Below are 24,552 nucleotides of genomic sequence, written 5' to 3' on the forward strand. Positions count from 1 at the left end.
AGCAGACAGCAGAAAGGTTTTATTTTTTAATAAAATGCTATGCTTATAGGACTGCAAGAAAACACATATAGTTTTAAAATTACTGCTGGTACTATAAATTATTATAACCTATGACATTCATCTATTCGATTAATATTTCTTCAGTACTTTCTTTGCACCAAGTACTGTGTTAGGTGCCAGAGACAACATAGGGATCAAGATAGACAACATCCCTGCCCTCCTGGAATTTACAATCCAAAGAGGAGAAAATCATAACACCTATTGTCATAATGTGCTAAATGTACTACATAAGTTTTTCTCATTTAAACTGCAAATAACTCTGTGGAGTACAAATTTTAATTTCCATTTTTTCAAATAAAGAAAGAAGCACTCAAAGTGGAAGACACTTGAGAGAGATCACACAGCTGGCAAGTGTTACAAACAGGACTAAACAAGGTCTGTCTCATTCTAATACTTCTGCTTTCAAACATTGTGTAAACTTCCTCTCAAGAGAATGGAGTTCAGCTTACCAAAGTCACCAAAATATCTATACCCTTTGACCAATAACCCTCTGTAGGAATGTATATCTTAAAGAAATAATTTGAAAGGAGATTAAAAACCTATATCTACAAAAATGCACACAGCATTACTCAAAATACCAAAACAAAAAACGATAACGTTCTCGATGTCCAAAAATAGAGATTACTTAATTCATAGCAAAATCTCAGTGGAGGTGGGTTTTACAAAATGAGATTTGCTTTAAAAACCTCACAATTGGCAAATTTTGAATAAAGTCTGTAGATTAGAAAATAGTCTTGTATCAGTCGGGGAGCTCATGCCTGTAATCTCAGCACTTTGGGAGGCTGAGATGGGCAAATCACTTGAACCCAGGAGTTCCAGACCAGCCTGGGAAACACGGCAAAACCCCTTCTCTACAAAAAACACAAAAATTATCCAGGTGTGGTGGCACACATCTGTAGTCCCAGATACAATTCAAATATGGATACAATTCAATAAGAACTGTGCTTATGCGTAAAAATATTTTCCAGTATTTCTACAAGAATGTTATAATAGTACATAAATGCCCTTTTTGGCTGGGTTAATTGGCTCATGCCTATAATCCCAACACTTTGGGAGGCTGAGGCAGGTCCTTTGAGTCCAGGAGTTTGAGACCACCCTGGGCAACACGGTGAAACCCCATCTCTACAAAAAAAATATGAAAAATCAGCCAGGCATGGTAGTGCTTGCCAGTAGTCCCAGCTACTAGGGGGCTGAGGTGAGAGGATAGCTTGAGCTTGGGAGGTTGAGGCTGCAGTGGGCCGTGATCACACCGCTGCACTCCAGCCTGAGCAACAGAAAGGGACTCTGTCTCAAATAAATAAATAAATAAATAAATGTCATTTTAAAAGAAACCACAGAGACTAACTATCAGCACAGGTACAAATTGTATGGTCTTGAAATACACATACTGTTATATTTGGAGGCATCTCAGATTAAATAAAGCAAGAGTGGAGTCCTCTGAGCACTGAATGAAAAGACAGTTTTCAGAACTGATGAACTGAAGAGAGAAGTGACCAAGAAGACAAACTTCTATTAATAGGAGGCTGTATCAAATAACAATAGAGTCCAAGGATAAATCAACCAGAAGCAAAACAACTGGGAAATCCAAGAGAAAACAAAGGCTTCTGCATAAATGAAAAGCACAGCATGTCCATCAGTCTGTAGTATACAACAATCTAATTAGGCAATAAGAAGAGAATGGAGACCTCTCTTGGAATACAGCAAATAGCTGAGAGGAGTGACTGCTTCAGCAGAAAGCTGAAAAAATGACCTTAGAAATAAGATATCAGCACAGGAAAATCCATGAAATGAACAAATGTAATCTCTGATTTTACATAACAGGAAACTGAGGCTGGGAGAGGGAAAAGGTCCCTATTAATTGTCCACAATAAGTTTCCAGCAGGACCAGTATTTAATCCCAGGACAGACCTCTTTCCATCAACTCCAGCTGCTTTCTGCAAAGTGTGTTTGCTGAGAATATTACGGTTTGCACAAGGGGAACCCACAGCCCCCAAATCATTATACTCCAAATTCTGTTCATCGTAAAAAGCTGACAAAGTAAGCTCAATTTCTCTGCAGAGAATTCTTTTGGGAAAACAATCTAATTTGTTTACCTACCTTGTGACATCCTTCATGTGTATATACAACACAGAACTAGAGTGTACGAAGCAAATGTTATTTTTGTGGACCCCTTCCCATTCACAAATATGACACATGCTATAATATGTCAGAGGAAAAGACACATATCCCAAGCCTTTCTTCTTCACCTACCTTGTGGCCCTGCCTAATATATTCTCCAATGTCTTTTAGTATTGGAGGCCTGAGGCTCCTGCTAGTACCTTCCCCACCATTTACAGCTATGTGACCTTGGGCCCTCTCAGGATCTCATTTCCTTCATCAGTAAAACGGGGCTGCACTAGAGAACTTCAAAGGCTCCTCCCAGTTCTAACATCTTATGATTCTGTGAATCCTGAATTAACATTGCCAGTGATCAAATTTTAACACTCATATATTTATATTTTTAGACAGGGATTTGCCCTGTCACCCAGGCTGCAGTGCAGTGGCACAATCTCAGATCACTGCAGTATCAAATCTCATGGGCTCAAGCTATCCTCCAATCTCAGCCTCCTGAGTAGCTGTGACCATAGGTGCACACCACCATGCCCAGCTAATTTTTGTATTTTTTGTAGAGATGAGGTCTCCCTATGTTGCTCAGGCTGGTTTCAAACTCTCGGGCTCAAGCAATCGTCCTGCCTCAGCCTCCCAAAAAGGTGGGATTACAGGCATGAGCCACTGTGCCAAGCTAACACTCACATATTGATTTGTATATTTCCTTATAAAAAAAAATGAGGAACTCTCCTCAGAGAACTCAGCTGGCTCTCATGGCCTAAACTGAAAATCTAGGCATTAGAAGGTATGAATATTATTCCTAGCTCTGCTAAGCTCTCTGGGTGAGCCTGGGAGAAGTTCCAAAGCAAGGAACCATTCTATCCTGGGTCAGTTGGTCAGTCAGGCTAATGTGTGGGGAACATTAATTTTGCAAAGAACTTTGGTAAGAGAGAAAAGACACATGGATTTTGGAGACAAAAGTTATCTTCAACAACCAAATAACATTTTAACAGAGCAACCTATCAAGGAATATAGGTTAGCTTAGGAATCAGTTAGACCTGGACTCTAGTCCTGATGCTGCCAATTACCAGCTATAAGACCTCAGTAAGAACAAAAGGCTAGGAATAGGGAGGGCCCTACTACACACTGACCACCACCTATGTGTGGGGCACATGAGTTATCTGAAAATGACAGGGGAGGACTAGCCTCCCCAAGGTCACTTACAGCTTAAATATCCATATTTAATTTCCATCAGTGTTAGAGGATCAGGTAGAGAAGTAGATGGGTTCAATCATGCAAAACTCATTGTGACTATTGGTTTGATAACAGTTTTTGATGAAAAACAAGGTTAGTAAAGGTGGAGGACATAGCCAGCAAAGAGAAACACATCTAATTAGGTTTTGAGGAGGGAACCAGCAAGTGTGCAAGTTGAAGATGGGAAGGAAAGAGAATATAACTATATGAACACAGCCAGAGCAAGAAGACCATCAGGGGATGATGAAACATGAGTGGAAAGAAGTAATAAAGAGAGCAATTTATCAACCTTTTACCAAAACAATCTCAACCGTCTACAAAATATATGATATGCTTAGAAAAAAGACTAGAATATGTCAAAAAAAAAAGTGGTTGTTACTGCGGCTGTGCGTGATTACTTTCTTATTTATATTCTTCTGTATTTTTCAAATTTCCTTAGGGAGCATATTTGCTATTATACTATGAAAACGAATGACCCTCATGCAAAATGTTTACTCAGCAGCTATTTGGTGACAAGCATTGTGATAGGCACTAGGGCTACAAAGACGAACAACAGAGTAATTGTTTTGGCATAGGAAAGGCTTCACAAAAGAGTGACAGATATTTGGCTATGACTTCAAGGATAAGGAGATGTTCACACAGGTGAGAATGGAGGAGGAAATTCCAGGCAGAGGAAACAGCAGATAAATAGACAAGGAATCCAAAAGGAAATTAGAAATATTCTGAGAACCCAATGCATTTGGCAAGTAGGAGGTGTGGGGGGGAGAAATAGAAGATAAAACTGGAGAAGTGGTATAAATAGAAGACAAACTGTGAATAGCTTGACTGCCATCTAAAGAAGTTTAAATTTCCTAAGACCTGATGCTGGATAGATTAATTAACATTAATCTATTGTGCATTAATTATTGTGCATTAATAGATTAATTAACATTAATCTATTGTGCATTTCCAGCAAAAGAAACTATCATCAGAGGGAACAGGCAACCTACAGAATAGGAGAAAAATTTTGCAATCTATCCATCTGACAAAGGGCTAATATCCAGAATCTACAAAGAACCTAAACAAATTAACAAGAAAAACAAACAAACAACCCCATCAAAAAATGGGCAAAGGATATGAACAGACATTTCTCAAAAGAAGACATTTATGCAGCCAACAGACATATGAAAAAATGCTCATCATCACTGGTCATTAGAGAAACGCAAATCAAAACCACAATGAGATACCATCTCACACCAGTTAGAATGGTGATCATTAAAAAGTCAGGAAACAACAGATGCTGGAGAGGTTGTGGAAAAATAGGAATGCTTTTACACTGTTGGTGGGAGTGTAAATTAGTCCAACCATCGTAGAAGACAGTGTGGCGATTCCTTAAGGATCTAGAACTAGAAATACCATTTGACCCAGCAATCCCATTTCTGGGCATATATCCAAAGGATTACAAATCATTCTATGATAAAGACACATGCACACGTATGTTTACTGCAGCACCATTCACAATAGCAAAGACTTGGAAGCAACCCAAATGTCCATCAATGGTAGACTGGATGAAGAAAATGTGGCACATATACACCATGGAATCCTATGCAGCCATAAAAAAAGGATGAGTTCATGTCGTTTGCAGGGACGTGGATGAAGCTGGAAACCATCATTCTCAGCAAACTATCACAAGATCAGAAAACCAAACACTGCATGTTCTCACTCATAAGTGGGAGTTAAACAATGAGAACACATGGACACAAGGAGGGGAACATCACACACTCGGGCCTGTCAGGGGGTGGGGGGAGGGGGGAGGGATAACATTAGGAGAAATACCTAATGTAGGTGACAGGTTGAGGGGTGCAGCAAACCACCATGGCACGCGTATACCTATGTAACAAAACTGCACGTTCTGCACATGTAACCCAGAACCTAAAGTATAATTTTTAAAAAATCCAAAAAAAATCTATTGTGCATTTCAAAACAGGTAGGAGACAACAATTCAAATGTTCCTAGCATTAAGAAAGTTAAATATGTAAGGTGATGGATACCTTAATTACACTGATTTGATTATATGAAAGTATCAAATTATCATATGTACTTTGAAAATATGTACATCTATTATGTATCAACAAAATAAATAATTTTTAATAAGTTTAATTTTCAAACTATGAACTATTTTAACAACCAGTGAATAACCAAATCGTATTTACATAGTAGGAAGAGCCTGCCTTTCTTTCTTTTTCTCTTCCTCTTTTGCTTGTTTGCTTGCTTGCTTTTTCTTTCTTTCTTTTCTTTTCTTTTCTTTCTTTCCTTTTTCTTTCTCTCTCCCCTCCCTCTCTCCCTCCCTCCCTTCCTTCCTCCCTCCCTCCCTCCCTTCCTCCCTTCTTTCCAACAGAGACTTGCTCTATCACCTAGGCTGGAGTGCTCACTGCAGTATCGAACTCCTGGACTCAAGCCATCCTCCCCCACTCAGCCTCCCAAGTAGATGGGACTACAGGCACATGCCACTACACTTGGATAATTTTTAAATTTTTTATAGAGACAGGGTCTCACTATGTTACCCAGTCTGGTCTCAAACTCCTGGACTTAAGCAGTCTGCCTACTTTGGCCTACCAAGTGTTGGGATTACAGTTGTGGGCCATTGCACCAGGTCAAAAAAAGCCTTTAAAATGCCAAGTGTTACTAGGGTGTAGAGCTGCCTCTGCCATATTTTCATATCCCTTAGACCACATAGGGTCTTTTAGTGACTTTATTTTTCTGAAATTGTTTTTTGTTTTGTTTTGTTTGAGATGAGCCTCACTCTGTTGCCCAGGCTGGAGTGCAATGGCATGATCTCAGCTCACTGCAACTTCCGCCTCCCAGGTTCAAGCGATTCTCCTGCCTCAGCCTCCTGAGTAGCTGGGATTACAGGTGAGCACCACCACCCCCGCTAATTTTTATATTTTTAGTAGAGACAGGGTTTCACTATGTTGGTCAGGCTGGTCTCGAACTCCTGGCCTCATGATCCACCCACCTCAGCCTCCCAAAGTGCTGGGATTACAGGCGTGAGCCACCACGCCTGGCCTATTTTTCTGAAATTCTTTTGATGTCCCCTCAACCAGATTTCACCCACCTGAAAATGTCAGGGGAGGAGTAAGAAAAAAGCAAAGAAGTCAGTAACACTGTTTCCTCTTACCTCACCACTGACTGTAAACTCAGGAGTGCTCTTGAACAAGAGTCACAAAATTTCGATTTATCTGTATATGATACTATATACCCCAGAAAATAAGCAAGGCCCCAGTTTAAAATATTCCATCTCATTGTTACCATAAGCACATAAGTACACTGCTATTAATAATGACCATGTATTCCAAATTTGGTTCACTAAACATGGTCACCAAAGCACAGCTAGTTGTGAATTACCATGTCTCTCTCATCCAGCCGTGGGACACCTGTAGGCTGGCACTGTGGTTGCTTCATCTCTCCATCCCCTGGGTCTAGCACAGGACCTCCCAGCAGCCACCAAAGAAATGTTTGGTTTTCTGGGTTTTTTTTTTTTTTTTTTTGAGACAGAGTCTTGCTCTGTGGCCCAGGCGGGAGTGCAGTGATACGATCTCAGCTCACTGCAAGCTCCGCCTCCCGGGTTCACACCATTCTCCTGCCACAGCCTCCCGAGTAGCTGGGATTACAGGTGCCCGCCACCACGCCTGGCTAATTTTTTTCTTTTTTTTTTTTTTTTGAGACGGAGTCTTGCTCTGTCCCCCAGGCTGGAGTGCAGTGGCACGATCTCGGCTCACTGCAAGCTCCGCCTCCCGGGTTCACGCCATTCTCCTGCCTCAGCCTCCCGAGTAGCTGGGACTACAGGTGCCCGCCATCGTGCTCGGCTAATTTTTTTTTTTGTATTTTTAGTAGAGACGGAGTTTCACCGTGTTAGCCAGGATGATCTCCTGACCTCGCGATCCGCCCGCCTCAGCCTCTGAAAGTGCTGGGATTACAGACGTGGGCCACCACGCCCAGCCAGAAATGTTTGTTAAATCCAACTCCGTACCCAGAAGGTAAAACCCTCTTAAGAGGCTTAAACTTTGGAAAATTTTCCAAAGAATATTAATATCATTCCTATAAAATTTTCCCTGTTCAGAAGATTTGGTAGACAGTCTCCAGAAAAATCCTTTAGAGGCTTTTATTACAATTAATTAACAAAAGAAATGAAAAAAAAAAAAAACACCCAGCCCTCCTCAAAACACATTACTATTTGATGGAAACTAGATTATCAGCCTGACAGTGCTTTGATCCTAAAGCCCATTGATTTGCTATGCATGCATTTCTTGTAAGCTTTCACCTTAATGTAAAGAAATAGTATCACTGGAGTTACAATTATAACATATTTATTGGCAGAAAGAGGAGAATGAGGCCTAGATGTTTCCCCCAGCTATGGGAAAACATTCACTTATTAAAATAAACACCAGGCTTAGAATGGAAAGCAACTTAGGTTTCATTGGGAGACTTTGATGAAACTAAAGCACAAAATCCTTCATAAAGTCCTTCCAATGTCAGAACTAGAAAGGGTTTTACTTTCTCTAAAATTTAGACAAGTATTTTTAAAACTAGTTATAGGAAAGAGCAACAAAGCAGGAGGAACATCTCAATGCTTTATGGTAAGAAGGGAAAAAAGTCATCCACAGAGGGAAAGAAAAGTTTCTTCAGAAGAAAGGTGTATCAGGCCCGGTGCAGTGGCTCACGCCTGTAATCCCAACACTATGGGAGGCTGAGACGAGTGGATTGCTGAGCCCAGGAGTTCGAGACCAGCCTGGCCTACATAGGAAGATCCTATCTCTACAAAAAAATAAAAAAATTAGCCAGGCATGGTGGTGTGCACCTGTGGTCCCAGTTACTCAGGAGGTTGAGGTGGGAGGATCACTTCAGCTCAGGAAGCCGAGGCTGCAGTGAGCCGTGAACGCATGTACTCCTGGACTCCAGCCTTGGAGACAGGGCGAGACCCTGTCTCAAACAAAAAAAAGAAGGTGCATTAAGAAAAATCAGAACAACAGGGAGATTAAGTGCAGGTTCTTATAAATACCTTTATTGAGACATACTTCATATACCATAAAATTCACCTATTTAAAGTGTAAAAAGTAGGCCGGGCATGGTGGCTTATGCCTGTAATCCCAGCACTTTGGTAGGCCGAGGCAGGTGGATCGCCTGAGGTCAGGAGTTTGAGACCAGCCTGGCCAACATGGTGAAACCCCGTCTCTACAGGAAAAAAAATAAATAAATAAATAAATAGCCAGGCATGGTGGCGGGTGCCTGTAATCCCAGCTATTCAGGAGGCTGAGGCAGGAGAATCACTTGAACCCGGGAGGAGGAGGTTGCAACGAGCCAAGGTCACACCACTGCACTCTAGCCTGGGCAACAAGAGCAAAATTCCATCTCAAATAAATAAATAAATAAATAACGTGTAAAAAGTAAATTTATGCTGTTTTTGTTTCCTACTTAAAATGACAAACGCTTTTGTAGAATATTAAAGCATAATAAGATCAAATAATCAAGAAAATGATAATACCTTATAATTATTTCTCACATTAACTTATTTGTAAGATTCCGTTCTACTTTCATAATTTCCATTGCTCAATTTCTTCATTTCAGCAACCATGACTATTTTAATATACACTCAGAGGAGCTACACCACAAGGCATAAATTAGTCTTTTTTCCTTCCTAAAATATAATATTGGAAAAAGTTAGTACTAAAGCAAAATATACAGGCAGACCTTTCAATATTATTGACGTAACATCCTAGACCATAGTGATGAAGACTCAGCAAAACAGATGCTGAAATCGATAAAGTTAGAGTACATTATTTCAAAGAATAAGGTTCCTATTCACAGATACTCATTTTAAATCCACTATTTATACAAACTCAGTATATACATAGTTTAATAAAAGAGCATTAAAATTATATTAGCCATTGATAATGTCTCTGGACAAGGTACTGTTGAGCAGTGTTTGAAAAGTTATGATGAGGCCAGGCTCAGTGGCTCACACCTATAATCCCTGCACTTTGGGAGGCCGAGGCTGGCAGATTACTTGAGGTCAGGAGTTTGAGACCAGTCTGGCCAACATGGTGAAACCCCATCTCTACAAAAATACAAAAATTAGCTGGGCGTGGTGGCAGGCGCCTGTAATCCCAGCTACTCGGGAGACCGAGACCAAGTTCAAGAATTGCTTGAACCCAGGAGGCAGAGGTTGCAGTGAGCCGAGATCACACCACCACTGCACTCCAGCCTGGGCGACAGAGTAAGACTCCATCTCAAAAAAAAAAAAAAGTCGGGTGCGGTGGCTCATGCCTGTAATCCCAGCACTTTGGGAGGCCAAGGCGGGTAGATCACCTGCAGTCAGGAGTTTGAGACCAGCCTGGCCAACATGGTGAAACCCCGACTCTACTAAAAAAAAAATAGCTGGGCGTGGTGGCACACACCTGTAGTCCCAGCTACTCGGGAGGCTGAGACAGGAGAATCACTTGAACCCAGGAGGTGGAGGTTGCAGTGAGCCAAGGTCACACCACTGCACTCCAGCACGGGTGATAGTGAGAGACTCCGTCTCAAAAAAAAAAAAAAACTAAAAGAAACGTCATGATGAGATAGAAAGAACACTGAGTTTGTAGTTCAAATTCTGGCCATACCTCCCACTGCCTCTGTGATCATAAGGCTCTGCTCATCCCTAATTATTTCCTATCTGCAGTCAAATATTCTTTCTGACTTTATGAGTACATATATCTTAGGTAAATATTCTGGGGCCTGGAATGGACATCCAGATCCTGTCTTCATAAACCCAACTGTTGGGCCCAGGAAGGTGCCTATAACTCAGTGGCGTCAGACTGGAGACTGAGTGAGTAGGCTAGTTCCCCTACATATTAGTCAGCCTGTATTTATTCAAGCTCTGCAGAATTCCTTCATTTGTACTCAAGAGCTTTACATTTTACATAATTATGACTAGAGAAGCTTTCTCTTGAAATGCAGAGACAAAGGAAAATCTTTCTAGTTGTGTCAGAAAACTTAATAACTGCATCTAGAATCTGCAAGAAAACGAATTCATTTTAAGAAAGTAGGAAAGGAAATTGCATAGGACAGAGGCAGGGATAAAATACAGAAGTACATAAAACATTGCATCTGTCCATTGTGGAAGATTAATGTCTGCTGTGGAATGTAGACTAATAAAACCTGAAGGTAGTCCTGACATTTGATCATTTGAGTTTCTGGCTGATACATGTGGTTAATCTCTCTCTCTCCAGTTCATATTCTGATATAGGCTATCCAGGGCAGGAAGAAAGGCTCAGATGCTTTCAAGATGAAATATTTTCCTATTTCAAGAAGACAGAAAAGAACTCCTTTCTTTACTTAGCTTTGAGGCTACCGTGCAAGATCAATATTCTTTCTGGGTCATTTCAAAAGTCATTCTTTATCTCAGAGTAGTTGTTTACACAAAGAGATTCAAAATACAGCAATTGCTGGTGCTAATTTTAAATTGCATATGCTTCCAAGAAAGACAATCCTCAATGTTAGGTTTGTTTACCTATTCACAGGATAAAAATAGCCAAGTGTGGCCAGGTGCTGACTCACACCTGTAATCCCAGCGCTTTGGGAGGCCGAGGTGGGCGGAACACCTGAGGTCAGAAGTTCAAGACCAGCCTGGTCAACATGGCAAAACCCCGTCTCTACCAATAAATAAATAAATAAATAAATAAATTAGCCGGGTGTGTGTGGTGGCACATAACTATAATCCCAGCTACTTGGGAGGCTGAAGCAAGAGAACTGCTTGAACCTGGGTGGTGGAGGTTGCAGTGGGCTGAGATTGTGCCACTGCACTCTAGCCTGGGTGACAGAGCAAGACTTCTTCCAAAAAAAAAAAAATCGCCAAATGTTACAATTTTATGTGTCATTTTGGCTGGGGCACGGTGCCCAAATATGTGGTCAAACATTATTCTGAATGTTTCTGTAGGGGTGTTTTTGGATGAGATTTACGTTTATATCAGTGGACTTTGAGTAAAACAGATTGCCCTCATGATGTGGGTAGGCCTTAACCAATCAGTTGAAGGCTTAAATAGAACAAAAAGCTGATTTACCCCCAAGCAAGAGGGGATTCTCCAGCAGACTGCCTTTGGACTCAAAGTGCAACTCCTTCCTGAGTCTTCAGCCTGCCTGCCTCTCCCATTAGTTATTTGGACTTGCCAAGCCTCCACAATCACATGAGCCAATTCCTTAAAATTTTTTTTTTTTTTTTTTTTTTTTTGAGACAGGGTCTCACTCTGCTTCCCAGGCTGGAGTGTAGTGGTATGATCTTGGCTCACTGCAACCTCCACCTCCCAGGTTCAAGCGATTCTCCTGCCTCGGCCTCCCGAGGAGCTGGGATTACAGGTGCCTGCCACCACGCCTGGCTAATTTTTATATTTTTAGTAAAGGTGGGGTTTGGCCATGTTGCCCAGGCTGGTGTCAAACTCCTGACCTCAAGTGATCCACTTGCCTTGGTCTCCCAAAATGCTGGGATTATAGGCATGAGCCACTGTGCCAGGCCCCTCTTTCTGTATATATATATAGATACATATCCTATTGGTTCTAAGTCTCTGGAGAGCCCTTCTGAATACACTGAGGTCTGACCTCCAAATGCAGAGATTTTTAAAAACAGTCTCCACAATAGGGATGAACCTGGAAAACATTATGCTAAATCAAAGAAGCCAGTCACAAAAAACTTCGTGTTGTATGATCCCATTTATATAAAATGTCCAGAATAGGCAAATCTACAGACACAGAAAGATTTGTGGTTGCCTAGTGCTAGCAGGAATGGGGGAAAATAAGGAGTTACTGTTATTTGGTATGAGGCTTCTTTTTAGGGTGAAGAAAATATTCTAAAATTGATTGTGGTGATGGTCGCAAAACTCTGCGAATATACTAAAACTCAGTGAAGTGTACAATTTAAGTAGGTGAATTCTTTGCTCTGTGAATGATACCTAAATCAGCCAGGATATATATATTCTCACAGCTACTTCTAGGTTTTCCACAGCATTTCTCCAGCTCTCAGCAAAACAGAGTTTATCTGTGTTTTGCTTTTGTTTTTTTGTTTTGTTTTTTATTATGCTTTAAGTTTTAGGGTACATGTGCACAACGTGCAGGTTTGTTACATATGTATATATGTGCCACGTTGGTGTGCTGCACCCAGTAACTCGTCATTTAACATTAGGTATATCTCCAAATGCCATCCCTCCCCCCTCCCCTCACCCCACAACAGGCCCCGGTGTGTGATGTTCCCCTTCCTGTGTCCATGTGTTCTCATTGTTCAATGCCCACCTATGAGTGAGAACATGCGGTGTTTGGTTTTTTGTCCTTGCGATAGTTTGCTGAGAATGATGGTTTCCAGCTTCATCCATGTCCCAACAAAGGACATGAACTCATCATTTTTATGGCTGCATAGTATTCCATGGTGTATATGTGTCACATTTTCTTAATCCAGTCTATCATTGTTGGACATTTGGCTTGGTTCCAAGTCTTTGCTATTGTGAATAATGCCGCAATAAACATACGTGTGCATGTGTCTTTATAGCAGCATGATTTATAATCCTTTGGATATATACCCAGTAATGGGATTGTTGGGTTAAATGGTATTTCTAGTTCTAGATCCCTGAGGAATGACCACACTGATTTCCACAAGCTTTGGTTAAGATGCCTGTTGATTTTGTTTGACTGTTTTTATTGAGATAGATAATATTTAAAGGCCAAAAGAGGCCAGAAAAGTTGGTTAGTCCATGAAAACATACTATTCAGGGACCTGAGCAATAAGTAGCAAGTACTATTTACATTAATAAATAGTCCATTAGGGCCGGGCATGGTGGCTCATGCGTATAATCCCAGCATTTTAGGAGGCCGAGGGGGACAGATCAATTGAGGCCAGCAGTTCAAGACCAGCTTGGCCAACATAGTGAAACCCCGTCTCTACTAAAAAAAAAAAAAAAAAATACAAAATTTAGCCAGGCATGGTGGTGCACACCTGTAGTCATAACTACTCGAGAGGCTGAGGCACGAGAATCGCTTGAACCCAGGATGGGGAGGTTGCAGTGAGTCGAGATTATGCCACTGCACTCCAGCCTGAACAACGGAGTGAGACTCCCATTTCAAAAAGTAATAATAATAATAATGAAGAAAGAAAGAAAATAAATAGTCAATTTGGCTTATAAGTCATTGTACACAGGGACTGTCTACCTTGGCAGGTCATGTGCTCGTTTTCCTAGATATCTTTTCAAACAAGATTTATAACAAAGGGAATATTGAATTTTGAAGTTTGACAAGAGGCAGAGCACAGAACTAAATAACCTCTTGAGGTCCATTTGATTCTTTCCAAATGATATAAAGAGGTCAAAGCTGTTAAGAAATCAACTAGAACAACATAGTAATTCCCAAGTCACTGTTGTCTCCCATACTAATACTAAGCTCTTTGACTAATGCCTTTAGAGGATTCTTACTTTGTCAAATACCTAGTTTTGTGTTAGGCACTTTTACATCCATAATCTTATTTATGACTTCATACCATCAAAACTCAAGTTCTTGGCCACCTTATATGCTGGGTGACCTATTTTGTGGTTTACTTTGTAGGTCAGGAATTATATTTTTCAGATAAGAAAGCTAAGGGTCGGAGAAATTGAGTAACTTGTCCCAAATCACACAACTGTTAAGCAGTGGAAATGTGGTTCAAATCCAAGAATACCACTGCCAAAAGCCCCCAGTGCTAGTGCTCTGATTACCAGTTCACAAATGTCATCATTTTCTATTCTCTCAAAATGGCAGCCCTGATCTACAGTTTGGAAAAAGTTTTCTCATCTGGAAGAGCCAGTGTGGCTAGGATTCCCCTTTTTAACCCAAGGTTTTTGTTTTTACTTATCTCTGCTTTTTAAAAAATTTAATTCACAATCACCCTCTCTCTTGAGCAATATTTACCTCCTTTTATGTATGATGAACTATTTTTCATACCTCTCAGTATTTTTTACCCTCTCATGTGATTATAGCTGTAATTTTTAATATTTTTAATAGTGCACACATTATTATTCTGCAGAAAAATTTGGGGTACATATGGATTTGTAAATTATTTACAATAACTAGAAGCCTCCAAGCATCTCATACTCATGGGTTTTACAGCTTTTATGAACATATGTGGCTAGAAGATGAAACTAATGGCTTTCTGTTTTTGTGAGGCAGCACAAAAGATCATAGAAGGAAAATATAAGGGACAATTGAAAGGAAATTTCCCTGGGGCGTGAGCCTCCTGGAACAGTTTATAGAGAGACCCAAGAAATAACATATCCATCCCATCCCATCCCATCCACATTTAGTAGTGATGTCTCACCACCAGCTAAGAATTGCCTAGTACAGGCCGGGCACGGTGGCTCAAGCCTGTAATCCCGGCACTTTGGGAGACCAAGGCGGGCGGATCACGAGGTCAGGAGATTGAGACCATCCTGGCTAACACGGTGAAACCCCGTCTCTACTAAAAATACAAAACATTAGCCAGGTGTGGTGGCGGGCACCTGTAGTCCCAGCTACTCGGGAGGCTGAGGCAGGAGAATGGAATGAACCCGGGAGGTGGAGCTTGCAGTGAACGGAGATCGTGCCACTGCACTCCAGCCTGGGCGACAGAGCAAGACTCCGTCTCAAAAAAAAAAAAAGAATTGCCTAGTACGGCATGAGAGCCAGAATGCCTAAGTTCAAATCACCAGGCTGAAATGTAATTGCTCTGTGGCATTAGGCAAGTTACTTAACCCCTCTGTTCCTCAGCTTCCTCCTTTGTGAAATGGTCATCCTAACAGCACCAACCTTATAAGTTTTCCTGTGAGGATTAAATAAGTTAATATGTGTAAAGTGCTTAGAACAGTGTCTGCAATTACATATACAGGAAAATATATTTGGATAGCACTACGTAAATCAGCTCAACTCTTAAAATGAGTGGCTCGAGGTGCTTTGTTTTTTTTGTCTTTTTTAGAGATGACATCTCACTCTGTCTCCCAAGTTGAAGTATAGTGTCATGATCATAGCTCACTGCAGTCTCAAACTCCTGCGTTCAAGTGATCCTCCCACCTCAGCCTCCAAGTAGGTAGGACTACAGTGACGTGGCACCAAACCCAGCTAATTTTGAAATTTTTGTAGAAATAGAGTCTCGTTATGTTGCCCAGGCTGGTCTTGAACTCCCCGTGGTGCCTCACGCCTAGGCTTAAGCAATCCTCCCACCTCGACCTCACAAAGGTAAAATAGATAACCAGCACAGTAGCTCACAACTATAATCCCAGAACTCTGAGAGGCCGAGGTGGGAGGATCGCTTGAGCTCAGGAGTTCAAGACCAGCATGGGTAACATAGTGAGACCCTGTCTCTACCAAAAATACAAAAAATCAGCCAGGCACATGCCAGTAGTCCCACCCACTCGGAAGGCTGAGGTAGGAGGATGGCTTGAGCCCAGGAGGTGGGGGTTAGAGTGAGTGAAGATCATGCCACTGCACTCTAGCCTGGGTAACAGAGCAAGACCCTGGCTCCACCCAAAAAAAAAAAAAAAAAAAACACCAAAAACAGAAACAAAAAACAGATGACCATTTGCTTAAAATAATGATAGGGACAATGTATTCAGTGATGACAGTGCATGGATAGCTGAAATGAATGACAACAATATTATAAGGGACTCGAGAAAGAAATTGGTAATCTTCTGCTATAAGATACTAACACTACCTGTGAAATAGTGTAGCGTTATTTGAAAATAGATTTGGCTCTTTTTAAATGCACATCGCAAACTCTAGGGCAAACACTACAAAAAGTTTTAAAAGAAGGGCTGGTCTGAGGGTAGTGAGTTATCTCAACTGATTGTTCACAGTCAGTTACAAATCAAACTTCTTGTTCTACTCTTTGCCCCCTTCTCACTACTGCACTTGAGTAGTCTTAAAAACAAAAATAAGGCCAGGCACAGTGGCTCACACCTGTAATCCCAGCATTTTGGGAGGCCAAGGTGGGCGGATCACAAGGTCATGAGTTCGAGACCAGCTTGGCCAATATGGTGAAACCCTATCTCTACTAAAAATACAAAAATGAGCCAGGTGTGGTGGTGGGAGCCTGTAGTCCCAGCTACTTGGGAGGCTGAAACAGGAGAATCCCTTGAACTTGGGAGGCAGAGGTTGCAGTGAGCTGAGATTATACCACTGCACTCTAGCCTGGGTGACAGAGCAAGACTCCATCTCAAAAAAATAAAAAAAAATATATATATATATATGTGTGTATATATGTAAAATAAAATAAAAAGATTTAAAAGAAGTATAATTAATATGCTGAGAGAAAATGGAATCCTACAAATGCTCAATTAAAATTACAGAAGCCCGAATACTATTTTGTTGTGTATGCATACCACATTTTCTTTACCTATTGATAGATACTCGAGCTGATTACAAATATTGGCTGTTGTGAATGATGCTGCAATGAACACAGGAGTGCAGACATCCCTTCAACAACCAACTTCATTTCCTTTGAATAGTTCTATTTTTAATTTTTTGAAGAAATATCATACTGTATTCAATAATGGCTATACTAATTAACATTCCCACCAAGTGTACACACTTATCCACATCTTCACCAACACTTATCTCTTTCGTCTTTTTGATAATAGTGATTATAACAGGTATGAGGTGGTATATGGTTGTGATTTCAATTTGCCTTTCCCTGATGACTACTAATGTTGAACATTTTTTTCATATACCTGTTGGCCATTTATATGTCTTCTTTTGAGAAATGTCTTTTCAGGTCCTTTGTCTATTTTTAAATCAGGTTATTCATTTCCTTACTATTCAGTTGCCTGAGTTCCTTACATATTTTGGATATTAAACTCTTATCATATGTATGGTTTGCAAATATTTTATCCCATTCCATAAGTTGTCTCCTCATTCTGTTGATTGTGTTCTTGCTATGGAAATCCTGACATTTGTAACACAGGGATGAACATGGAGGACATTATGCTAGTGAAATAAGGCAGGCACAGGAAGTGAAAAGTGCATGATCTACTTATATGTGGAATCCTAAAAAGTCTAGCTCATAAAAGTAGAGAGTAGAATGATAGTTAGCAGGGGGATGAGAAGAGATTGGGAAGATGTTGGTCAAAGGATACAAAATTTCATATTGACAGGAGGAATGAGTTCAAGAGATCCACTGTCAAGCATGTGATTATAGATAATAACAATGTCTTGTATACATGAAAATTGCAAATAAAGTAGATTTTAAATATTCTCACCATAAAATAATTATAAGTATGTGAGATAACGAGTATGTTAATTAGCTTGATTTAGCCATTCTACATGTATACATAGATGAAAGCATCATGAAGTACACCCAGGAGCTCAAAGGGAAAGAGGAAGGGATAAATAGGTGAGGCACGGGGTTGGGGGTGGGGTTTAGAGCATTGAAACTATTCTGTATGATACTGTAATGGTGGATACATGTCACTACGCATTTGTCAAAAGTCTTAGCATGTAATTCAAAGTGTGAATTCTAATGTAAACTATGGACTTTAATAACAATGTAGCAATCAATATTGGTTCATCAGTTGTAACAAATGTCTCACACTAATGCAAGATGTTAATAGGGGAAACCGGAGGAGGGGGCTTGGGAGGTATATGAGGACTCTGTACTTTCTCCTCAATTTTTCTGTAAAACTGAAACTGCTTTGAAAAATAGAATCTTGGCTGGGTGCGGTGGCTCACATCTGAAATCCCAGCATTTTGGTATGCCAAGGCTGGTGGATCACTTGAGGTCAGGAGTTCAAGACCAGCCTGGCCAACGTGGTAAAAACCCATCTCTACTAAAAATACAAAAATTAGCCAGGCGCGGTGGCGCGTGCCTGTAGTCCAAGCTAGTCAGGTGGCTGAGGCATGAGGATCGCTTGAACTGAGAGGCAGAGGTTACAGTGAGCTGAGATCGCACCACTGCACTCCAGCCTGGGCAATAGAGCAAGACTCCGTCTCAAAGACAAATTTTTTTTAAAAAATTTTAAATAATAAAAAAATTAAAAATAGGATCTATTAACTTTTTTTTCTTTTTTAGTGAGACAGAGTTTCACTCTTGTCACCCAAGCTGGAGTGCAATGGCACGATCTCAGCTCACTGCAACTTCTGCCTCCCAGGTTCAAGCAATTCTCCTGCCTCAGCCTCCTGAGTATCTGGGATTACAGGCACGCGCCACCACACCCAGCTATTTTTTTTTTATTTTAGTAGAGATGGGGTTTTACCATGTTGGCCAGGCTGGTCTCAAACTCCTGACCTCAGATGATCTGCCTGACTCAGCTTCCTAAATTGCTGGGATTACAGGCGTGAGCCACCGTGCCTGGCTGTTAACTTTTTTAAAAAAGACAGTTTGAAACAATTGGGAGAATATAGGTATAGACTGGCTAGTGGATGACAGTAAGAAATTACTGACAATTTGTATTGCATATGATGATGTCACAGTGGTTATATATACTAAAACAGTCCATATCAGAAATACATACTGAAATATATATGGGTATAATGACATACCTGGGATTTGCTTTAAAATACTCCAGAAGAAAAATACCATGTGTGTTTTGGGTGGGGGAATTGAGGGTACCTGAAATGAGATTGGAAAAAAAGTTGGGTGATGAATCTAGAGGGTTCATTATATTAAAACTCTCTGGTTTTGTGTATGTTTGAAATTTTCCATAATAATGTTTTTAAAATATGTGTGAACTGAAATACAAGAAGAGCCCAAAGAATTCTTCGAGCACTAAGGTTCTTTGAACATGCCCAGTTCTTATTCAATGCATATGCTGTACAAGAGACTGGATTTTCTCAATAATTAATAAGAACGCATTCTTCATCTATCTGTAACATCTACCCACAAGAACAGCCTGTCTTGGATTATTCTCTAGGACCTCTTGACATGTCAACAGTGACTTTAGGCACTGAGTGCTTTTCATAATTTCCTGTTCCTTCAGCCCAACAGCAAGTGTCTTTGATGGGACACTTCTAGACTGTAGTATCCCTGTGATTTTAAACTTCTTTGGAATAATTATTTTTGCCTATTTGTGCGTTAGCCAGAGAAGTAACATTTTTCCCCCAGAAATCTATTGCAATGTGTTTCATCTTTGTACTTTATACTTAATATAGTCGAAAATTGGGTTTAAGAATGATTACAACATTTATTCCCAACAACTTTTCCAATTTCTACAGCCTTAACACCAACTCTAAATAATAACGATAGACTGCTAAAAGATACATAACTGTCTTAAGAAAAGGAGATCATTCTGTTTCCATCAGGATGTAATTCAGTTTCTTTAATAGAGTAATTGATGAAATAAGAACAGTTGAGAGAAATTCTGAGTTAAGGCTAAAAGAAAATCCTAGACAGCCATTAAGAGATCAGAGTTCAGTTTTCTGCATGTGGCTATTTAAATTTCAATTCATCAAAATTTAATAAAATTAAAAATATATTTCACCAATCACAGTAGCCAAATTTTAAGTGCTCAGTAGCTATATTGCAAAGAACACACAGACATTTCCATAATCACAGAAAGTTCTATTGGACTGCACCATGCTAGAGCACAGAGGTTAATAGCATGAGCTTTGGAGTCAGAACAAATTTCTACTACATGCTCCTCAATCACCTTGCCCTGTGATCCTTGATGATTTACCTCACTTCTCTAATCCACACTTTCCTCATCTGTGCAATGGGAATAACAACAGTATCTACTTTACAGGGTGAGTGTGAAGGCCTGTGAGATAATATGGACAATAGTAAACTTCAGCTATGATAACTGCTCCATGTGCTAGGCCTGTGCAATACAAAGAAGAAATAAACATGGCCACTGCCTTCAAATGAACATAGACTCTAATAGAGGAGAAATGCATTTAAACAAATAAATTATACCATGCGGTTCCAGATATAAGAATAATGTTACTCTTCAAAAGAGTCATTCAACAAGGCCTTACAAAAGAAATGACATTTGAGCAGAGACTTAAAAGATATGTAGGAGTTTGCTAGGTACAAAAAGGAAAAAAAAAAACATTGGAAGTTGAGAGAAACCATGTGAACAAGGTATAGGAGATGAAAGAGCCTACGTAGCATGTTGAAGAAGCTGGAACAAGACCAGTGCAGCAAATCGGTAGGGGCACATTTAATATAAGGCAGCCACTGAAGAAAACATCAACAAGAGCAAAAGTCTCCGAATGTACCAGCTGACATGAGGCAATTACCATTTTGTTCATTTTCCACAAACAGCTGTGCTCTCCTCCTCACTCAGCAGTAGGAATGTCTCTCGAGAGAATTACAGCATCCAGCTGCTACCTTTCCCTCAGCCACTAACAAATCCACCACAGAGAACAATGTTGATCTAATTCTACACACCCGTAAACAAAGTTTGAGCTGAGCAGGGAGAATGTCACTGAGCCCACTTCTCTCAAAGGAGTAGAAAAGAGAACCACCACTGAGTGGAAATCTACCATGTGCCAGGCAGTATTCTTAGAAGTGATGCCATTTCACACTCTGAAACAACTCTATGTAGTAGCAATTATTTCCTTTTTTTTTTGAGATTTCTAACACTGTTTGGCTCAAAGAGGCTAAGTGACTATCCAAGGTCTCACGGCAAGAGAGTGACATCTGATTTTTAATCCCACACCCATGCTCTCAGAAAAGACTCAACTTACCCAGCTAGACTTTAGCAAATTTTTCTCCAAAAAAAAAAACCAAATTCCTCCCATTCTTCTCACTTTGAGCACATTGCTGACAAAAATCTAACACACCTACAACAGTGAGACAAAATAGTATTTATAATATAAACTACTAGTTGTGAGAGACTGGGGCCCCAGTCTCTCTGGGTACCCAGAATAAGAGTCAGGGAACCTGATCCAGATCTGGCTATGACATAAATGCCTACAAATCCATGAGCAAGTCACTTACCCTCTCTAGGCCTAGCTGCCTTGCCTGCAAAATGTAAAACCTGCACCAGGTGAGGCCTGGCAATCATAGTGATAATGATGGTGATATGATAATTAATCAATTGTAAAATACACCTATTTGACTATTTTTTTAAATTGAGACAGGGTCTCACTCTGTCTCCTAGGCTGGAGTGCAGTGGCATAATCATGGCTCACTGCAGCTTTGACCTCCCAGGCTCAGGCAATGTTCCCACCTCAGCCTCCCAAGTAGCTGGAACTACAGGCGTTCACCACTATGCCCAGACAATTAATTTGTGTGTGTGTGCAGGTATGTGTGTGCCCATGTGTAGAGTCAGGGTGTCACTATGTTGGCCAGGCTGGTCTCAAACTCCTGGCCTCAAGCAGTCCTCCTACTTCGGCCTCTCAAAGTGCTGGGATTACAGGTTTGAGCCACCATGCCCAGTCATCATATTTTACATTTTAACATTTTTGAAATTAGGATACATTTTATTATCAATGGTATGCCATATGCTAACTGACATTTTGTTCTTTCTTAGTGGTGCATATAATTATGGTGTAATTTCCAAAGATAAGTAATGTTTATTGAGCACTTAACTTACCACACACTATACTAATGTCTTTACATGAATTATGTTATTTAATTCTTACAACTATCCTTTGAGGTAGGTACTATCTTTATATCCAATTTTGCACTAAAGAAAACAGAGAGGTTAAGTAACTAGTTCAAGGTTACAGACTGGAGCCAGGACGCTACTATAAATTAGGGAGTGTGGATTAAAAAGAGTAGTCAGAGTGACATCAGCAAAATGGTGGACCAGGAAGCTCCAAGCTCTTGTTCTCCCACAGAAACATCAAAAACACATGCAGAGGCCGGGGATGGTGGCTCACGCCTGTAATCCCAGCACTTTGGGAGGCTGAGGCAGGCAGATCACTTGAGGTCAGGAGTCTGAGACCAGCCTGGCCAACATGATGAAACCGTGTCTCTACTAAAAATACAAAAAAATTAGCAGGGTGTGCTGGTGTGCACCTGTAATCCCAGCTACTCAGGAGGCCGAGGCGGGAGAATCACTTGAACCCGGGAGGCAGATGTTGCACTGAACCGAGATAGCACCACTGCACTCCAGCCTGGGCAACAGAGCGAGACTCTGTCTCAGGAAAAAAAAAAAACCCACCAGCAGAAACTCTCAGAATCAACTTTATTGAACTCTGGAAAAAAGTCAAAACTTTACGTGACCCAGGTGAATGCTGAATCAAAAAACAGATCACCTCAAAATGGTAGGAAAGTTTTGTGGCATTTTTACTTGCCTTTAACCCACCCTTTCTCTAGCACAGTGGCATTTTTTGTTTTAAAGTGATGGTAGCCTACGTTTCCAGTGTGCAACCCTGCGCCCTGATTCCAGAGGGAGTAGAGCAGACCTTAAATACAAATTATTGTATACTTCTTGATATGGTTTGGCTCTGTGTCCCCATCCAAATCTCACCTTGAATTGTAATAATCCCCACCTGTCAAGGGATAATTGAATCACGGGGGCAGTTTCCCCCCTGCTGTTCTTGTGATAGTGAGTGACTTCTCATGAGATCTGATGGTTTTATAAGGGGCTTCCTCCTTCACTGGGCACTCATTCTCTCTCTTGCCACTCTGTGAACAGGTGTCTTCGGTCATGATTGTAAGTTTCTTGAGGCATCCCCAGCCATGCAGAACTGTGAGTAAATTAAACCTCTTTCCTTTAATGAATTACCCAGTCTTGGGCAGTTCTTTATAGCATTGTGAGAACAGACTAATACACATCTGTTCAAACTAGTCTGGAGGCTACCTGAAGAACTAAGGCCAGGCACTTGTGCTTGTTTTACCTAATACAGAACTCAAGCTAGAAATGGTGAGTAGTGCCCAAAAACACTGCATGCTGACCTAATAACACTCAGATGTCTGGGGGCATATTATTATAGTTGAAACAAACAATACACTGGCTAAGACATGGGAGAAAAAGCTGATGGGGAGCAGATGAATGGTTTCCTTGGACAATGAGGACGTTCAAAAGCAACTGCTGGCCAGGTATGGTGGCTCATGCCTGTAATCCCACCATTTTGGGAGACCGAGGCAGAAGGATCGCTTGAAGCCAGGAGTTGGAGACCAGCCTGGGCAACATAGCAAGACCTCATCAGCACAAATAATAAAAAAAAAAAAAATTAGCTGGACATGGTGTTGTGCACCTGTAGTTCCAGCTATTCATGAGGCTGAGGCAGAGAATCACTTGAGCCCAGGAGGCAGAGGCTGCAGTGAGCCATAATCACACCACTGCACTCCAGTCTGGGCAACACAGTGAGACCCCCCATCTCAAAAAAAAACACAACCATGTATATGGGGAATTTAGAAAGCCACATGCATGCCCCAGAAAACAAGCATACTCAGAAAAGTCCTGAGAGGACTAAGCTTTCACCTTGAGCCAGTTTATAGGTGCAATGCAAGTCTGGCTAGGTGCTGAAGGAGTATCCACACACACAACCAATCAGGAAAGATGAGTAGAGGTGGTTTTTGTTTGTTTATTTGTTTGTTTTTAGCTCCTTGTATTTCAGAAACTCTGAGTCAAAATTCTCACTGAACACAATCTAAGGAACAGAGACTTCAGTGACCATACAGGACAAGATATAGTCTTTGCAGAAGTAGTTTGGAAAAGTAAGTAAACCAAAATACTACTAAGAATTTTAACAATAAGAAAAAATTGCTGGGCACAGTGGCTCACGCCTGTAATCCCAGCACTTTGGGAGGCCAAGGCAGGTGGATCACGAGGTCAGGAAATTGAGACCATCCTGGCCAACACAGTGAAACCCCATCTCTACTAAAAATACAAAAAATTAGCCAGGCATGGTGGCACGTGCCTGTAGTCCCAGCTACTCAGGAGGCTGAGGCAGGAGAATCGCTTGAACCCGGGAGGCAGAGGTTGCAGTGAGCCGAGATCTCGCCACTGCACTCCAGCCTGGGAAACAGAGTGAGACTCCTCGAAAAAAAAATCTAGACATCTCTTAGTCCTAGCTACTCAGGAGGCTGAGGCAGGAGGATCACTTGAGATCAGGAGTTCAAAACCAGCCTAGGCAACATAGCAAGACTTCATCTCTACAAAACAACAACAACAACCGCAAAAAACCCCCAGCAACTCCTGGAGAAGGGAGAGAATATGATATCCAGGGTTAACACATTATAATATTCAAACGTTGTTTTCA

The 24,552-nt window shown here is 40.9% G+C and overlaps 1 protein-coding gene across 6 annotated transcripts in view; it reads right to left on the bottom strand.

Annotated features, from left to right (window-relative positions):
- Positions 1 to 24,552, bottom strand: part of OPHN1 (oligophrenin 1) — a 392,357-nt gene that overhangs the window by 306,578 nt on the left and 61,227 nt on the right. Inside the window, exon 2 of one of the 6 annotated variants that reach the window (XM_054544674.2) lies at positions 18,937 to 19,006. The exons of the other annotated variants lie outside the window; for them this stretch is intronic. Coding sequence (XP_054400649.1) covers positions 18,937 to 18,976 — 40 coding nt within the window. The 5' untranslated portion in view covers positions 18,977 to 19,006. The remainder of the gene's footprint in view (positions 1 to 18,936; positions 19,007 to 24,552) is intronic. 6 annotated transcript variants of the gene reach the window in all.

The sequence above is a fragment of the Pongo abelii genome, chromosome X (genome assembly GCF_028885655.2).
Source record: "Pongo abelii isolate AG06213 chromosome X, NHGRI_mPonAbe1-v2.0_pri, whole genome shotgun sequence".
In the NCBI taxonomy this organism is placed as follows: domain Eukaryota; kingdom Metazoa; phylum Chordata; class Mammalia; order Primates; family Hominidae; genus Pongo; species Pongo abelii.